Source organism: Platichthys flesus, chromosome 7 (genome assembly GCF_949316205.1).
Source record: "Platichthys flesus chromosome 7, fPlaFle2.1, whole genome shotgun sequence".
NCBI classification, from domain to species: domain Eukaryota; kingdom Metazoa; phylum Chordata; class Actinopteri; order Pleuronectiformes; family Pleuronectidae; genus Platichthys; species Platichthys flesus.
In genome coordinates, this window is record NC_084951.1 from 14,466,814 (window position 1) to 14,484,576 (window position 17,763).

The 17,763-nt window shown below is 41.8% G+C and overlaps 3 protein-coding genes across 3 annotated transcripts; all 3 read left to right on the forward strand.

Moving 5' to 3' along the window:
• The first annotated feature begins 258 nt into the window (after window positions 1–258).
• On the forward strand, window positions 259–3,478 carry LOC133956575 (heat shock 70 kDa protein-like). Its single transcript, XM_062391728.1, has 2 exons — window positions 259–361; window positions 806–3,478. Exon 2 carries the CDS (start codon window positions 828–830, stop codon window positions 2,748–2,750), a length of 1,923 nt encoding a protein of 640 aa, XP_062247712.1. The 5' UTR covers window positions 259–361; window positions 806–827; the 3' UTR covers window positions 2,751–3,478.
• A 2,879-nt stretch (window positions 3,479–6,357) lies between these two features.
• On the forward strand, window positions 6,358–9,581 carry LOC133956573 (heat shock 70 kDa protein-like). Its single transcript, XM_062391726.1, has 2 exons — window positions 6,358–6,461; window positions 6,905–9,581. The coding sequence occupies exon 2, from the start codon at window positions 6,927–6,929 to the stop codon at window positions 8,847–8,849; it is 1,923 nt and encodes a 640-aa protein (XP_062247710.1). The 5' UTR covers window positions 6,358–6,461; window positions 6,905–6,926; the 3' UTR covers window positions 8,850–9,581.
• A 3,034-nt stretch (window positions 9,582–12,615) lies between these two features.
• LOC133956487 (heat shock 70 kDa protein) lies at window positions 12,616–16,205 on the forward strand. The gene is made up of 2 exons (XM_062391586.1): window positions 12,616–12,733; window positions 13,178–16,205. The coding sequence occupies exon 2, from the start codon at window positions 13,200–13,202 to the stop codon at window positions 15,120–15,122; it is 1,923 nt and encodes a 640-aa protein (XP_062247570.1). The 5' UTR covers window positions 12,616–12,733; window positions 13,178–13,199; the 3' UTR covers window positions 15,123–16,205.
• Window positions 16,206–17,763: the final 1,558 nt, after the last annotated feature.

Consider the following 17,763-nt stretch of genomic DNA (forward strand, 5'->3'; position numbering starts at 1 on the left):
CAAATGAGAAAGAGGTGAATGGTTAAGGAAGAAAAGTTCCACACTTGAAGGAGCCTTGCACACACATTCTCCACATTGGGTTCCTGTGACAGTCTGCCCCCGCTGGCTGAGCTTCAAACTTCTCTCCCATTCTGGAATATTCACCGTCTCTCTCGCACCAGCCAGCTGCACTAGTCACTGAGCTCGGAGGAGGAGCAGTGGGTGGAGCTTGGAGTGTTCTGGAAACCCGGATGTAACAATATAAGCAGTGGCCTGGATGAGAGCAGGCATGAGTTTGAGACACTGAACAAGAAGCTGACACAAGACGGAGTCTGCTGAGATCTTTCAACGTCTCGGAGTGACACAGAACTTCTCTCTGAAAGTAAGTAGTAATTTATTATTACTTTTTAGATTGTTTCAGGATTTAAATGATGGCATTAGTGCAGATTAATGTTAGAATCTATCCGAGATGGTGACACTTTCAGTACAAATGCATACATTTTGCAATTTTATCTTCATTAATCGTGACCTCAGGTGAATTTCAGTCTATTAGAGAAACACTGAAATTTGAGAATGAGTTTATTCGATTACAATAAAATTATGAATGGTGTTTTTAATAGTTTTTTTTAATGTTTCCTCCTGCAAATTTAACATAGGTTTATATCTCTATTAAATAGATGGACAAAAATAATATCAGCATAAACATTTTAATTGTGCTAACTGACATCAGTAATTCAGCAATTTTTAAGGATTTCAGTGGCAGCGGTTGGTGCTTTCATGGGTAGCATAAACCATTGTAAATTTAATTTCTTCCAAATTTTTGTAGGACCTTTAAAGGAGCAAGCAGGATGTCTTCAGCGAAGGGAATATCCATTGGCATTGATTTGGGAACCACCTATTCTTGCGTTGCGGTTTTCCAACATGGCAAAGTGGAGATCATCGCCAACGACCAGGGCAACAGGACAACTCCCAGCTATGTGGCCTTTAGCGACACAGAGAGGCTCATTGGAGATCCTGCCAAGAACCAGGTCGCCATGAACCCCACCAATACAATATTTGATGCCAAGCGACTAATCGGAAGAAAGTTTAATGACTCCATCGTCCAGTCCGACATGAAACTTTGGCCTTTCAAGGTGATCGATGATAACGGAAAGCCCAAAGTTCAGGTGGAGTATAAAGGTGAAACCAAAAACTTCTACCCCGAGGAAATCTCGTCAATGGTCTTGGTTAAAATGAAGGAGATAGCCGAGGCCTACCTGGGACAAAAGGTTTCAAATGCAGTCATCACAGTGCCAGCTTATTTCAATGATTCTCAGAGGCAAGCCACTAAGGATGCTGGAGTGATCTCTGGTCTGAATGTTCTGAGGATCATCAACGAGCCAACAGCAGCAGCGATTGCCTACGGCTTGGATAAAGGTAAAAGAGGAGAGCGCAACGTGCTCATCTTTGATCTCGGTGGAGGCACCTTCGACGTGTCCATCCTGACCATTGAAGATGGCATCTTTGAGGTAAAAGCCACTGCAGGAGACACACACCTTGGTGGAGAAGACTTTGACAATCGGATGGTCAGTCACTTCCTTGAGGAATTTAAAAGAAAGTACAAGAAAGATATTAGCCAAAATAAGAGAGCAGTTAGGAGACTGCGCACAGCTTGTGAGAGAGCGAAGAGGACCCTGTCCTCAAGCACCCAGGCCAGCATTGAAATCGACTCTCTGTTTGAGGGCATCGACTTCTACACCTCCATCACAAGGGCACGCTTTGAGGAGCTCAACTCAGAACTCTTCAGGGGAACACTGGAGCCAGTGGAGAAAGCCCTACGAGATTCTAAGATGGATAAGTCCAAGATCCATGAAATCGTCCTGGTTGGTGGCTCCACAAGAATTCCCAAAATCCAGAAGTTCTTGCAAGATTTCTTTAATGGCCGAGAATTGAACAAGAGTATCAACCCAGATGAAGCAGTGGCTTATGGTGCAGCAGTCCAGGCTGCCATCCTCATGGGTGACACTTCGGAGAACGTCCAAGATCTGCTGCTGCTGGACGTGGCTCCCCTGTCTCTGGGTATTGAGACTGTTGGTGGAGTCATGACTCCGCTAATCAAACGCAACACCACTATTCCCAGCAAGCAAACCCAGATCTTCTCCACCTACGCTGATAACCAGCCTGGTGTGCTAATTCAGGTGTATGAGGGGGAGAGAGCCATGACCAAGGACAATAACCTCCTGGGCAAGTTTGAGCTCGCTGGTATCCCTCCTGCCCCCCGAGGTGTACCACAGGTGGAGGTAACTTTCGACATTGATGCCAACGGCATTCTGAACGTCTCCGCCGTCGACAAAAGCACCGGCAAAGAAAACAAAATCACCATCACCAATGACAAGGGCCGCCTCAGCAAACAGGAGATTGAGCAGATGGTACAGGATGCTGAGAAGTACAAGGCCGATGACGACCTGAAGAGGGACACGATTTCAGCAAGGAACACACTGGAGTCTTACGTATTCAACATGAAGAGCAGTGTCGAGGATGAAAGTATGAAAGGAAAGATTCAGGAGGAGGATAAAAAAGTTGTCATTGACAAGTGCAACCAGACAATTTCCTGGCTGGAAAACAACCAGCTGGCAGAGAAGGACGAGTATGAGCACCAGCAGAAAGAACTAGAGAAGGTGTGCAATCCCATTGTGACAAAGCTGTACCAGGGAGCAGCACCACCACCAGGATGCAGCAGCGGCTATGCAGGAGGCAACGCTCAGGGTCCCACTATTGAGGAGGTGGACTAATATCATGAATGTCAGTATTGTCAGCAATGTCAGCCATATATCAGGCGTTGTGGCCTAGTTGGTAAAGTGTTTGCTCTCCAACAAGAAGGACCTGGGTTCAAATCCCACTCTTTCCCATCTTCAAGCTGGCAATAAAACTGAACTAAGGAGAGGCGGTGGACTAGTGGCATTAACTTGGACTATGGGCAGAAAAGGTATCTGGTTCGACTCCACGGAGAAACAACAAAATGACAAACCTGGATGGATCTGTCCAAAAATCCAAGAGGATTCTTCCTACCCTGTCTTGTGCCCCTGAGCAAGGCACCTTGCTCCCTCTGCGCCGTACATGGCTGCTCACTGCTCTGTGTGTCCCGCACCAGATGGGTTAAAATCAGAGGTTAAATTTCCCTACCTGCATGAGTCTATCTGTGCATGTGTTTGGGACAAATGAATGTATCTTAATCTTGTTTGCAGGAATATGTTAACCTAGTCGAAGTGTTTGTTTGCACAACTGTTGTTAATTTATTGTTGTTATTATGTGCAAGTAATGCTACAAATATTTAACATTACTGAGATGTAAAATGAAAATTAAATTGCGAGTTTTCCTCCTAGTCAGCAAGCACGTGTAGCTAAAATTGACATCACCCTAATTAGCACTCATTATCGATTTTTTATACTGCTTTGTTCACTTTTCCCTCTTGTGTCCTCTCACAGCACATTTTAAATAAAGATTTATCAAAGCCTTCAAATATTTGCAATGTATTTTCTAATAATTGTTTTTATGAATTTGAACCTAGAATTTAAGACAAAAACCCTGCAGTCAGGGATGTAATGGTCCTGTTTTCTCAGAGCAGAGCCCTCAGGTAGGAATGAAACTTGAATGCTTGTATTTCACTACATGTATGAGACCTGAAAACAAGGGGTAGTACTCAAAGCTGGATCAAAAGAGAGATTCGGGGTCTCAGCATCAATCATGGCTATGAAAGACAGAATTGGTGTCATGTTGCACACTTTTAGTCAAATGGCAGAGAATATAACTTTCTTCATTTCCTACCGAGCTTTCATTTGCTCACTCAAATCCCAGCAGGGTGGTGTCTCGCTGAAGAGTGTTTCTACTGGATAATACCTTCAGGCCATGATAGGAATGTGCCTTTTTAAATCAGTCACAGCAATTCAATTTCCAAAATGAACTTAAATAAATGAACATTCCTCGCTAACATTTACCCACCAGTGCTACATTTAATGTCTTCTTTCCTCTGCTTCTGCTGTTAAGTGTAACTCTACTGTAAGAACTATTATCTTTATGTTTGCCACATTCCTGTCACTATCTTAATTTGATCCGGTGGGGTCACCTAAACAAATATTTCATGTTATCAAAATGCACAAGTGTCTACTAAGTATGTAAAATAATGCATTCAATCAGCAATAAAGCCAGTCCTTTAACAGTTACATGTGTGAAACTGTTCATTCTCAGACAAATGAGAAAGAGGTGAATGGTTAAGGAAGAAAAGTTCCACACTTGAAGGAGCCTTGCACACACATTCTCCACATTGGGTTCCTGTGACAGTCTGCCCCCACTGGCTGAGAGTCAAACTTCTCTCCCATTCTGGAATATTCACCGTCTCTCTCGCACCAGCCAGCTGCACTAGTCACTGAGCTCGGAGGAGGAGCAGTGGGTGGAGCTTGGAGTGTTCTGGAAACCCGGATGTAACGATATAAACAATGGCCAGAGTGAGAGTCTGCTGAGATCCTTCAATATCTCTGAAAGTATGTAGCAGTTGATTATACCTTTTTTTTAAGATTTAGATTGTTTCAGGATTCAAATGTGGACAAGGGTGCAGACTAATGTTACAGTCTAACCATGATGGTGACACCTTAAGTATTTAAATAAATAAATAGGTCAAAATACTTTATTCAAAATGATGTATTTCAAAAGATGACATTTATTTATTTCATAGGACTTTTAATTTAATAATGCCAAATTTATTTCATGGGACTATTTATTTCAATTCTCACACTCAAATGCAGGGGGCGTGCGCACACACGCAGTGAGACCAGAGGCTCCTCCACGGGAAGCAGCCGGTCAGTGACTTTGTTCAAGAGCAGTGGAAACACAGCTGCTCAGTGATAGAGGCAGAAGCTGTAGTTGGTTTGTACCAAGCTGGAGTTGATGTGTCCTTCTCCACTCTGCTCTCTCTGTAACTAATAAACACTCATCACTACTTATCAGGACCTGACCAGTACAAGCCAACTGCAGCTTCTGCTCTTATCACTGACCGGCTGAACGAGCTCTGTTCTAAGTGCTTGTGTGGGTACTAGTACGTCCCCTGCATTTGCATGTGATCATTGAAATAAATAGTCTTATGAAATAAAGGCTTCATTATGAAATAAAATTACAATGGAATAAATAAAGGTTGTCTTTTGAAAATCATTTTGAAAATCATTTTGAAAATAAAATAAAATAAAATAAAATGAATTCTACATAGTCCACTTCTGAGCAGAAAGTGTGCAGTCTACTTAGGATTTTATCAGTACATTTAAAGGACCAGAGTTTAGGCTGAGCAACAACTAACTCTGTTTTACACTGTACATTCTTTAAGAAATGTTTTGTTTTAATGTGTTTTAAATGATCTCATTGGATGGTATCTGCATAAGTGCGTTAAAAAGTAATATCCAGACATTCCTTTTATTAAAGCAAAGCACATTGATGAGTCACAGTATAACGTGTTATGTAAACAACACAATTCAGTGATGTTTATTCTAAGAAATTACAATAGCCTGTGAATGGCTGGAGTCCAGTTTAAAGTCATGACTCATGCTGTTGACATTTGATGATCCTGTTAGAATGATCTAGTAACAACCAGAGATTTGTATTATGCTAATAACAGATTATATTACAGAAGACGTTGAGGAGAAGATGGTCGGTGAAATATTTCGATAACTTAACTCATTTCCTACCGAGCTTTCATTTGCTCACTCAAATCCCAGCAGGGTGGTGTCTCGCTGAAGAGTGTTTCTACTGGATAATATCTTTCAGGCCATGCTAGGAATGTGCCTTTTTTATTCATTCACTGCAATTCCATTTCCTAAATGACCTTCAATAAATGAACATTCCTCGCTTACATTTACCCACCAGTGCTACATTTAATGTCTTCTTTCCTCTGCTTCTGCTGTTAAGTGTCACTCTACTGTAAGAACTATTATCTTTATGTTTGCCATATTTCTGTCACTGTCTTAATTTGATCCGGTGGGGTCGCCTACACAAATATTTCATGTGATCAAAATGCACATGTGTCTACTAAGTATGTAAAATAATGCATTCAATCAGCAATAAAGCCAGTCCTTTAACAGTTACATGTGTGAAACTGTTCATTCTGAGACAAATGAGAAAGAGTTGAGTTAAGGTAGAAAAGTTCCACACTTGAAGGAGCCTTGCACACACATTCTCCACATTGGGTTCCTGTGACAGTCTGCCCCCACTGGCTGAGCGTCAAACTTCTCTCCCATTCTGGAATATTCACCGTCTCTCTCGCACAAGCCAGCTGTCACTGAGCTCGGGGGAGGAGCAGTGGGTGGAGCTTGGAGTGTTCTGGAAACCCGGATGTAACAATATAAGCAGTGGCCTGAATGAGAGCAGGCATGAGTTTGAGACACTGAACAAGAAGCCGACACAAGACGGAGTCTGCTGAGATCTTTCAACGTCTCGGAGTGACACAGAACTTCTCTCTGAAAGTAAGTAGTAATATATTATTACTTTTAGATTGTTTCAGGATTTAAATGATGGCATTAGTGCAGATTAATGTTAGAATCTATCCATGATGGTGACACTTTCAGTACACATGCATACATTTTGCAATTGTATCTTCATTAATCGTGACCTCAGGTGAATTTCAGTCTATTAGAGAAACACTGAAATTTGAGAATTAGTTTATTCGATTACAATAAAATTATTAATGGTGTTTTTAATAGTTTTTTTGAATGTTTCCTCCTGCAAATTTAACATAGGTTTATATCTCTGATAAATAAAGGGACAAAAATAATGTCAGCATAAACATTTTAATTGTGCTAACTGACATCAGTAATTCAGCAATTTTTAAGGATTTCTGTGGCAGCGGTTGGTGCTTTCATGGGTAGCATAAACCATTGTAAATTTAATTTCTTCCAAATTTTTGTAGGACCTTTAAAGGAGCAAGCAGGATGTCTTCAGCGAAGGGAATATCCATTGGCATTGATTTGGGAACCACTTATTCTTGCGTTGCGGTTTTCCAACATGGCAAAGTGGAGATCATCGCCAACGACCAGGGCAACAGGACAACTCCCAGCTATGTGGCCTTTAGCGACACAGAGAGGCTCATTGGAGATCCCGCCAAGAACCAGGTCGCCATGAACCCCACCAATACAATATTTGATGCCAAGCGACTAATCGGAAGAAAGTTTAATGACTCCATCGTCCAGTCCGACATGAAACTTTGGCCTTTCAAGGTGATCGATGATAACGGAAAGCCCAAAGTTCAGGTGGAGTATAAAGGTGAAACCAAAAACTTCTACCCCGAGGAAATCTCGTCAATGGTCTTGGTTAAAATGAAGGAGATAGCCGAGGCCTACCTGGGACAAAAGGTTTCAAATGCAGTCATCACAGTGCCAGCTTATTTCAATGATTCTCAGAGGCAAGCCACTAAGGATGCTGGAGTGATCTCTGGTCTGACTGTTCTGAGGATCATCAACGAGCCCACAGCAGCAGCGATTGCCTACGGCTTGGATAAAGGTAAAAGAGGAGAGCGCAACGTGCTCATCTTTGATCTTGGTGGAGGCACCTTCGACGTGTCCATCCTGACCATTGAAGATGGCATCTTTGAGGTAAAAGCCACTGCAGGAGACACACACCTTGGTGGAGAGGACTTTGACAATCGGATGGTCAGTCACTTCCTTGAGGAATTTAAAAGAAAGAACAAGAAAGATATTAGCCAAAATAAGAGAGCAGTTAGGAGACTGCGCACCGCTTGTGAGAGAGCGAAGAGGACCCTGTCCTCAAGCACCCAGGCCAGCATTGAAATCGACTCTCTGTTTGAGGGCATCGACTTCTACACCTCCATTACAAGGGCACGATTTGAAGAGCTCAACTCAGAGCTCTTCAGGGGAACACTGGAGCCAGTGGAGAAAGCCCTACGAGATTCTAAGATGGATAAGTCCAAGATCCATGAAATCGTCCTGGTTGGTGGCTCCACAAGAATTCCCAAAATCCAGAAGTTCTTGCAAGATTTCTTTAATGGCCGAGAATTGAACAAGAGTATCAACCCAGATGAAGCAGTGGCTTATGGTGCAGCAGTCCAGGCTGCCATCCTCATGGGTGACACTTCGGAGAACGTCCAAGATCTGCTGCTGCTGGACGTGGCTCCCCTGTCTCTGGGTATTGAGACTGTTGGTGGAGTCATGACTCCGCTAATCAAACGCAACACCACTATTCCCAGCAAGCAAACCCAGATCTTCTCCACCTATGCTGATAACCAGCCTGGTGTGCTAATTCAGGTATATGAGGGGGAGAGAGCCATGACCAAGGACAATAACCTCCTGGGCAAGTTTGAGCTCGCTGGTATCCCTCCGGCCCCCCGAGGTGTACCACAGGTGGAGGTAACTTTCGATATTGATGCCAACGGCATTCTGAACGTATCCGCCGTCGACAAAAGCACCGGCAAAGAAAACAAAATCACCATCACCAATGACAAGGGCCGCCTCAGCAAACAGGAGATTGAGCAGATGGTACAGGATGCTGAGAAGTACAAGGCTGATGACGAGCTGAAGAGGGACACGATTTCAGCAAGGAACTCACTGGAGTCTTACGTATTCAACATGAAGAGCAGTGTCGAGGATGACAGTATGAAAGGAAAGATTCAGGAGGAGGATAAAAAAGTTGTCATTGACAAGTGCAAGCAGACAATTTCCTGGCTGGAGAACAACCAGCTGGCAGAGAAGGACGAGTATGAGCACCAGCTGAAAGAACTAGAGAAGGTGTGCAATCCCATTGTGACAAAGCTGTACCAGGGAGCGGCACCACCACCAGGATGCAGCAGTGGCTATGCAGGAGGCAACGCTCAGGGTCCCACTATTGAGGAGGTGGACTAATGTCATGAATGTCAGTATTTGCAGCAATGTCAGCCACATATCAGGCGGTGTGGCCTAGTTGTTAAAGTGTTCACTCTCCAACAAGAAGGACCCGGGTTAAAATCCCACTCTTTCCCATCTTCAAGCTTGCAATAAAGCTGAACTAAGGAGAGGCGGTGGACTAGTGGCAAATACTTGGACTAGGGGCAGAAAAGGTATCTGGTTCGACTCTGGTTCGACTCCACGGAGAAACAACAAAAAGACAAACCTGGATGGATCTGTCCAAAAATCCAAGAGGATTCTCCCTACCCTGTCTTGTGCCCCTGAGCAAGGCACCTTGCTCCTTGTGCGCCGTACATGGCTGCTCACTGCTCTGTGTGTCCTGCACCAGATGGGTTAAAATCAGAGGTTAAATTTCCCTACCTGCATGAGTCTATCTGTGCATGTGTTTGGGACAAATTAATGTATCTTAATCTTGTTTGCAGGAATATGTCGAAGCCGAAATGTTTGTTTGCACAACTGTTGTTAATTTATTGTTGTTATTATGCGCAAGTAATGATACAAATATTTTACATTGCTGAGATGTTTGAAAATTAAATTGCGAGTTTTCCTCCTAGTCAGTAAGCAGGTGTAGCTAAAATTGACATCACCATAATTAGCACTCATTATCGATTTTTATACTGCTTTGTTAACTTTTCCCTCTTGTGTCCTCTCACAGCACTTTTTAAATAAAGATTTATCAAAGCCTTCAAATATTTGTATTGTATTTTCTAAAACTTGTTTTTATAAATTTGCAACTAGAATTTAAGACAAAAACCCTGCAGTCAGGGATGTAATGGTCCTGTTTTCTCAGAGCAGAGCCCTCAGGTAGGAATGAAACTTGAATGCTTGTATTTCACTACATGTATGAGACCTGAAAACAAGGGGTAGTACTCAAAGCTGGATCAAAAGAGAGATTCGGGGTCTCAGCATCAATCATGGCTATGAAAGACAGAATTGGTGTCATGTTGCACACTTTTAGTCAAATGGCAGAGAATATAACTTTCTTCATTTCCTACCGAGCTTTCATTTGCTCACTCAAATCCCAGCAGGGTGGTGTCTCGCTGAAGAGTGTTTCTACTGGATAATACCTTCAGGCCATGATAGGAATGTGCCTTTTTAAATCAGTCACAGCAATTCAATTTCCAAAATGACCTTAAATAAATGAACATTCCTCGCTAACATTTACCCACCAGTGCTACATTTAATGTCTTCTTTCCTCTGCTTCTGCTGTTAAGTGTAACTCTACTGTAAGAACTATTATCTTTATGTTTGCCACATTCCTGTCACTATCTTAATTTGATCCGGTGGGGTCACCTAAACAAATATTTCATGTTATCAAAATGCACAAGTGTCTACTAAGTATGTAAAATAATGCATTCAATCAGCAATAAAGCCAGTCCTTTAACAGTTACATGTGTGAAACTGTTCATTCTCAGACAAATGAGAAAGAGGTGAATGGTTAAGGAAGAAAAGTTCCACACTTGAAGGAGCCTTGCACACACATTCTCCACATTGGGTTCCTGTGACAGTCTGCCCCCACTGGCTGAGAGTCAAACTTCTCTCCCATTCTGGAATATTCACCGTCTCTCTCGCACCAGCCAGCTGCACTAGTCACTGAGCTCGGAGGAGGAGCAGTGGGTGGAGCTTGGAGTGTTCTGGAAACCCGGATGTAACTATATAAACAGTGGCCAGAGTGAGAGTCTGGTGAGATTCTTCAATATCTCTGAAAGTATGTAGCAGTTGATTATACCTTTTTTTTAAGATTTAGATTGTTTCAGGATTCAAATGTGGACAAGGGTGCAGACTAATGTTACAGTCTAACCATGATGGTGACACCTTAAGTACTAGTGCATCAATTTTGCCGTTGTATATACTGCCGTTTAAGTCTAAATTAAATAAATACAAAAATAGATAAAAAAGTAAATAGGTAATATAATAAATATATATGGCCATGAAATTTACCCTGAAATAAAAAAAGATATATATCATAAAATAAATATATAACTGAATCCCTTTAAATGAATAAATAGGTCAAAATACTTTATTCAAAATTATGTTTTTCAAAAGATGACATTTATTTATTTCATAGGACTTTTAATTTAATAATGCCAAATTTATTTCATGGGACTATTTATTTCAATTCTCACACTCAAATGCAGGGGGCGTGCGCACACACGCAGTGAGACCAGAGGCTCCTCCACGGGAAGCAGCCGGTCAGTGACTTTGTTCAAGAGCAGTGGAAACACAGCTGCTCAGTGATAGAGGCAGAAGCTGTAGTTGGTTTGTACCAAGCTGGAGTTGATGTGTCCTTCTCCACTCTGCTCTCTCTTTAACTAATAAACACTCATCACTACTTATCAGGACCTGACCAGTACAAGCCAACTGCAGCTTCTGCTCTAATCACTGACCGGCTGAACGAGCTCTGCTCTAAGTGCTTGTGTGGGTACTAGTACGTCCCCTGCATTTGCATGTGATCATTGAAATAAATAGTCTTATGAAATAAAGGCTTCATTATGAAATAAAATTACAATGGAATAAATAAAGGTTGTCTTTTGAAAATCATTTTGAAAATCATTTTGAAAATAAAATAAAATAAAATAAAATGAATCCTACATAGTCCACTTCTGAGCAGAAAGTGTGCAGTCTACTTAGGATTTTATCAGTACATTTAAAGGACCAGAGTTTAGGCTGAGCAACAACTAACTCTGTTTTACACTGTACATTCTTTAAGAAATGTTTTGTTTTAATGTGTTTTAAATGATCTCATTGGATGGTATCTGCATAAGTGCGTTAAAAAGTAATATCCAGACATTCCTTTTATTAAAGCAAAGCACATTGATGAGTCACAGTATAACGTGTTATGTAAACAACACAATGCAGTGATGTTTATTCTAAGAAATTACAATAGCCTGTGAATGGCTGGAGTCCAGTTTAAAGTCATGACTCATGCTGTTGAGATTTGATGATCCTGTTAGAATGATCTAGTAACAACCAGAGATTTGTATTATGCTAATAACAGATTATATTACAGAAGACGTTGAGGAGAAGATGGTCAGTGAAATATTTCGATAACTTAACTCATTTCCTACCGAGCTTTCATTTGCTCACTCAAATCCCAGCAGGGTGGTGTCTCGCTGAAGAGTGTTTCTACTGGATAATATCTTTCAGGCCATGCTAGGAATGTGCCTTTTTTATTCATTCACTGCAATTCCATTTCCTAAATGACCTTCAATAAATGAACATTCCTCGCTTACATTTACCCACCAGTGCTACATTTAATGTCTTCTTTCCTCTGCTTCTGCTGTTAAGTGTCACTCTACTGTAAGAACTATTATCTTTATGTTTGCCATATTTCTGTCAATGTCTTAATTTGATCCGGTGGGGTCGCCTACACAAATATTTCATGTGATCAAAATGCACATGTGTCTACTAAGTATGTAAAATAATGCATTCAATCAGCAATAAAGCCAGTCCTTTAACAGTTACATGTGTGAAACTGTTCATTCTGAGACAAATGAGAAAGAGTTGAGTTAAGGTAGAAAAGTTCCACACTTGAAGGAGCCTTGCACACACATTCTCCACATTGGGTTCCTGTGACAGTCTGCCCCCACTGGCTGAGCGTCAAACTTCTCTCCCATTCTGGAATATTCACCGTCTCTCTCGCACAAGCCAGCTGTCACTGAGCTCGGGGGAGGAGCAGTGGGTGGAGCTTGGAGTGTTCTGGAAACCCGGATGTAACAATATAAGCAGTGGCCTGAATGAGAGCAGGCATGAGTTTGAGACACTGAACAAGAAGCCGACACAAGACGGAGTCTGCTGAGATCTTTCAACGTCTCGGAGCGACACAGAACTTCTCTCTGAAAGTAAGTAGTAATTTATTATTACTTTTTAGATCGTTTCAGGATTTAAATGATGGCATTAGTGCAGCTTAATGTTAGAATCTATCCATGATGGTGACTATTTCAGTACAAATGCATACATTTTGCAATTGTAGCTTCATTAATCATGACCTCAGGTGAATTTCAGTCTATTAGAGAAACACTGAAATTTGAGAATGAGTTTATTCTTATACAATAAAATTATTAATGGTGTTTTTAATATTTTGTATTAATGTTTCCTTCTGCAAATTTAACATAGGTTTATATCTCTGATAAATAGATGGACAAAAATAATATCAACATAAACATTTTAACTGTGCTAACTGAAATCAGTAATTAAGCAATTTTTAAGAATTTCAGTGGCAGCGGTTGGTGCTTTCATGGGTAGCATAAACCATTGTAAATTTAATTTCTTCCAAATTTTTGTAGGACCTTTAAAGGAGCAAGCAGGATGTCTTCAGCGAAGGGAATATCCATTGGCATTGATTTGGGGACCACCTATTCTTGCGTTGCGGTTTTCCAACATGGCAAAGTGGAGATCATCGCCAACGACCAGGGCAACAGGACAACTCCCAGCTATGTGGCCTTTAGCGACACAGAGAGGCTCATTGGAGATCCTGCAAAGAACCAGGTTGCCATGAACCCCACCAATACAATATTTGATGCCAAGCGACTAATCGGAAGAAAGTTTAATGACTCCATCGTCCAGTCCGACATGAAACTTTGGCCTTTCAAGGTGATCGATGATAACGGAAAGCCCAAAGTTCAGGTGGAGTATAAAGGTGAAACCAAAAACTTCTACCCCGAGGAAATCTCGTCAATGGTCTTGGTTAAAATGAAGGAGATAGCCGAGGCCTACCTGGGACAAAAGGTTTCAAATGCAGTCATCACAGTGCCAGCTTATTTCAATGATTCTCAGAGGCAAGCCACTAAGGATGCTGGAGTGATCTCTGGTCTGAATGTTCTGAGGATCATCAACGAGCCCACAGCAGCAGCGATTGCCTACGGCTTGGATAAAGGTAAAAGAGAAGAGCGCAACGTGCTCATCTTTGATCTCGGTGGAGGCACCTTCGACGTGTCCATCCTGACCATTGAAGATGGCATCTTTGAGGTAAAAGCCACTGCAGGAGACACACACCTTGGTGGAGAGGACTTTGACAATCGGATGGTCAGTCACTTCCTTGAGGAATTTAAAAGAAAATACAAGAAAGACATTAGCCAAAATAAGAGAGCAGTTAGGAGACTGCGCACCGCTTGTGAGAGAGCGAAGAGGACCCTGTCCTCAAGCACCCAGGCTAGCATTGAAATCGACTCCCTGTTTGAGGGCATTGACTTCTACACCTCCATCACAAGGGCACGCTTTGAGGAGCTCAACTCAGAGCTCTTCAGGGGAACACTGGAGCCAGTGGAGAAAGCCCTACGAGATTCTAAGATGGATAAGTCCAAGATCCATGAAATCGTCCTGGTTGGTGGCTCCACAAGAATTCCAAAAATCCAGAAGTTCTTGCAAGATTTCTTTAATGGCCGAGAATTGAACAAGAGTATCAACCCAGATGAAGCAGTGGCTTATGGTGCAGCAGTCCAGGCTGCCATCCTCATGGGTGACACTTCGGAGAACGTCCAAGATCTGCTGCTGCTGGACGTGGCTCCCCTGTCTCTGGGTATTGAGACTGTTGGTGGAGTCATGACTCCGCTAATCAAACGCAACACCACTATTCCCAGCAAGCAAACCCAGATCTTCTCCACCTACGCTGATAACCAGCCTGGTGTGCTAATTCAGGTATATGAGGGGGAGAGAGCCATGACCAAGGACAATAACCTCCTGGGCAAGTTTGAGCTCGCTGGTATCCCTCCTGCCCCCCGAGGTGTACCACAGGTGGAGGTTACTTTCGACATTGATGCCAACGGCATTCTGAACGTTTCCGCCGTCGACAAAAGCACCGGCAAAGAAAACAAAATCACCATCACCAATGACAAGGGCCGCCTCAGCAAACAGGAGATTGAGCAGATGGTACAGGATGCTGATAAGTACAAGGCCGACGACGACCTGAAGAGGGACACGATTTCAGCAAGGAACTCACTGGAGTCTTACGTATTCAACATGAAGAGCAGTGTCGAGGATGACAGTATGAAAGGGAAGATTCAGGAGGAGGATAAAAAAGTTGTCATTGACAAGTGCAAGCAGACAATTTCCTGGCTGGAGAACAACCAGCTGGCAGAGAAGGAAGAGTATGAGCACCAGCAGAAAGAACTAGAGAAGGTGTGCAATCCCATTGTGACAAAGCTGTACCAGGGAGCAGCACCACCACCAGGATGCAGCAGCGGCTATGCAGGAGGCAACGCTCAGGGTCCCACTATTGAGGAGGTGGACTAATATGAATGTCAGCATTTTCAGCAATGTCAGCCACATATCAGCAGTGTTGTGCAAGTTCACACCTCTCATGAACTCGTTCAAAGTTCAGTTCATACAAGTAATAATGAATAGTTCACGTTCATAGTTCACCATTTAAATTCTGAACTAGTTCATAGTTCAGTTAATTTCATAGTTTTAAGGTGAAAAGTGAGAATGAAAGACTTAACTTGTTAAAGAAAACCTTATCCATCACTACCCCTTGCCTTTACTGTCGGTATCTTTATCAGACAGTTTGTAAAAATCCCTCTTTGCTTTCTCTTGCAATCTGTACATGAGACCAAGAGCTGTTTCCTGTTTTTATATTTAATAAATTAAAATTTACATAGTGTAAGATATTTCGCAATTGATAGGAGAAATATTGCCTATTTTAAGAGTTCAGTATATTGCCAGCTTGAAGATGGGAAAGAGCGGGATTTAAACCCGGGTCTCTCTTGTTGAAGAGCGACCACTCTACTGACTAGGCCAAAGCACCTAATATTTGCCATGAGGAACTAAGCACCCTATTCTACACTGCCTTCATCGAGTCTGTTCTCTGCACAATCATAATTGTCTGGTTTGGATCTGCCACCGAATTGGATAAAAATAGACTCAAACAGACAGTCAGTTCTGCAGGAAAAATCATCGGTTCCAACCTGCCCACCATCCAGGACCTGTACACATCCAGAGTCAGGAAACGGGCAGGAAAAATCACTGCAGACCCCTCTCACCCTGGACACAACCTTTTCTAACTCCTCCCCTCTGGTAGGTGTACAGATCTCTGTTCACCAAAACCACAAGACACAAAAACTGTTTCTTCCCCCTCGCCGTCTCACTTCTGAACAGACAACCCACTGTGGCACTGTGCAATAACTCTGGATCCTTATAATAACCACTGTACAGAAATTATATTATGTTATATATAATATTTTGTTTTGTTTTGTTATGTTTGTTTTGTGATGTGCATTCTTTGTAAGCAACTGAGAGCCACTTTACCGAGTCAAATTTCCTGTTTGTGCAAACTTACTTGGCCAATAAACCTGATTCTGATTCTGATGGACAAATTAATGTGTGTGTGTCCGTGTCATTTTATGCTGCTTTTGATAAACACTTCAGAGAAAATATTTTCTACTTTACTACATATATTTGACAGCCTTACTTAAAAGTTACTTTTATATTTTGGGCTTTTAGATACTGGATGATTTGAAGTACTTTAAAAAACGTATTGTTAGAGAATAACCCAGTACTTTCAGACCTTGTCTTCGGAGGCCTTACAGAATCACAGTAAACTGCTTCTTGTTTCCATGTGATGTCCTGAGGCTGCCCCCTGCTGGCTGCTGGGTTCCTATGCTGCTCTACCTTGGTTTGTGCAGCTTGTGATTAACTTAAGTTGTCCATAAAAATCTTAAATATCCTTCAAGGGCAATTTGAAAACAGTAGCAGAGAAAAATTTGCTTTAGATAAATGAATTGATAAGTCGAACAACAGAAAATTACCAGTCAACTATTAACATATTCTCGAAACATTTCATTCTACTTTTAATTTCCTGTTGTGTTTCTAATAATTATTAATGTTGTAGACATTTCCTTGATAAATGGGTGGAGGTTTTATTACCTCTGTTAAGGAGGTTATGTTTGCATCTCTGATTTGTCAGTCAACAGGTTTATGTAATAAACTACTGGACCAATAACCACACAACTTGGTAGAAGGAAGCTGCATGGATCAGAGATGAACCTATACGGCTCTGTTGAGCTCTACTGAGTGCCAGTCTAGTGAATGAAACTGGAATCTTCTCTCAAAAAACATTCCCCCCCCCCCCCCAATAGGCTTTGTAGTGTGAAGCTAATGAGGTGTTTTATAAAGATGTAATCGAAAACGTCAGGCCAAGTGAATCTACTTTATTTCAGCATGAACAGAAAAAAAAGAAGCGAGTTTCATTTCACTTCGCAAAAGTTCTTCCTAGCAGCATGATGCATACAAAGAGATGTTTTAAAACCTACTCATTTTGGGAGCATAGTATGGACATTTGCTGATGTCACCACCCGTGGCTTCGTGGACAGGAAAACCAGCATCTAAAACATCCTCCTGGATGGCTCCCTGTGTGAACAGTCAGGCGGCGGCTCACACAAAATGTGCACTTTTGCGTCCCTGACGTACACGCTGCGGTGATAGACTACGGTTAGAGTCAAAGATGAACCCTATATATTAAATTATCAGGTGCACAATTCAGAAAGCACCACTAAGTAGAGGAGGAGAAGATGGAACAATATAGAGGTAAGAATCACCCCGATTGTGGACATCATTAATGTTTATTTGTGTCGACATGACATGTAATGCTATCAGTACAGGACTCTTTAGATATTTTTTATTATATATTTTTATTGTTTTTTAAAGCTTGCAAATTTGTCTGCCTGTGTGTGCATCTGTGCGAGGACAATACAATATGAACTTGTTCAACGTTCAAATTCATTATTTGTCAATTAGTTGCATTTAGTTCATCGTTCTCATAAAAGTGAACGTGTTCAATGAACGCGTTATTTTGCGTCGTTCATGCACAACACTGGAGTACGTCCCCTGCATGTGATCATTGAAATAAATATTCTCATGAAAGAAAGGTTTCATTATG

What these genes read in the sequence shown, in the direction of transcription:
- LOC133956575 (XM_062391728.1), top strand. Translation starts at nt 828, where the DNA reads ATGTCTTCAGCGAAGGGAATATCCATTGGCATTGATTTGGGAACCACC.
- LOC133956573 (XM_062391726.1), top strand. Translation starts at nt 6,927, where the DNA reads ATGTCTTCAGCGAAGGGAATATCCATTGGCATTGATTTGGGAACCACT.
- LOC133956487 (XM_062391586.1), top strand. Translation starts at nt 13,200, where the DNA reads ATGTCTTCAGCGAAGGGAATATCCATTGGCATTGATTTGGGGACCACC.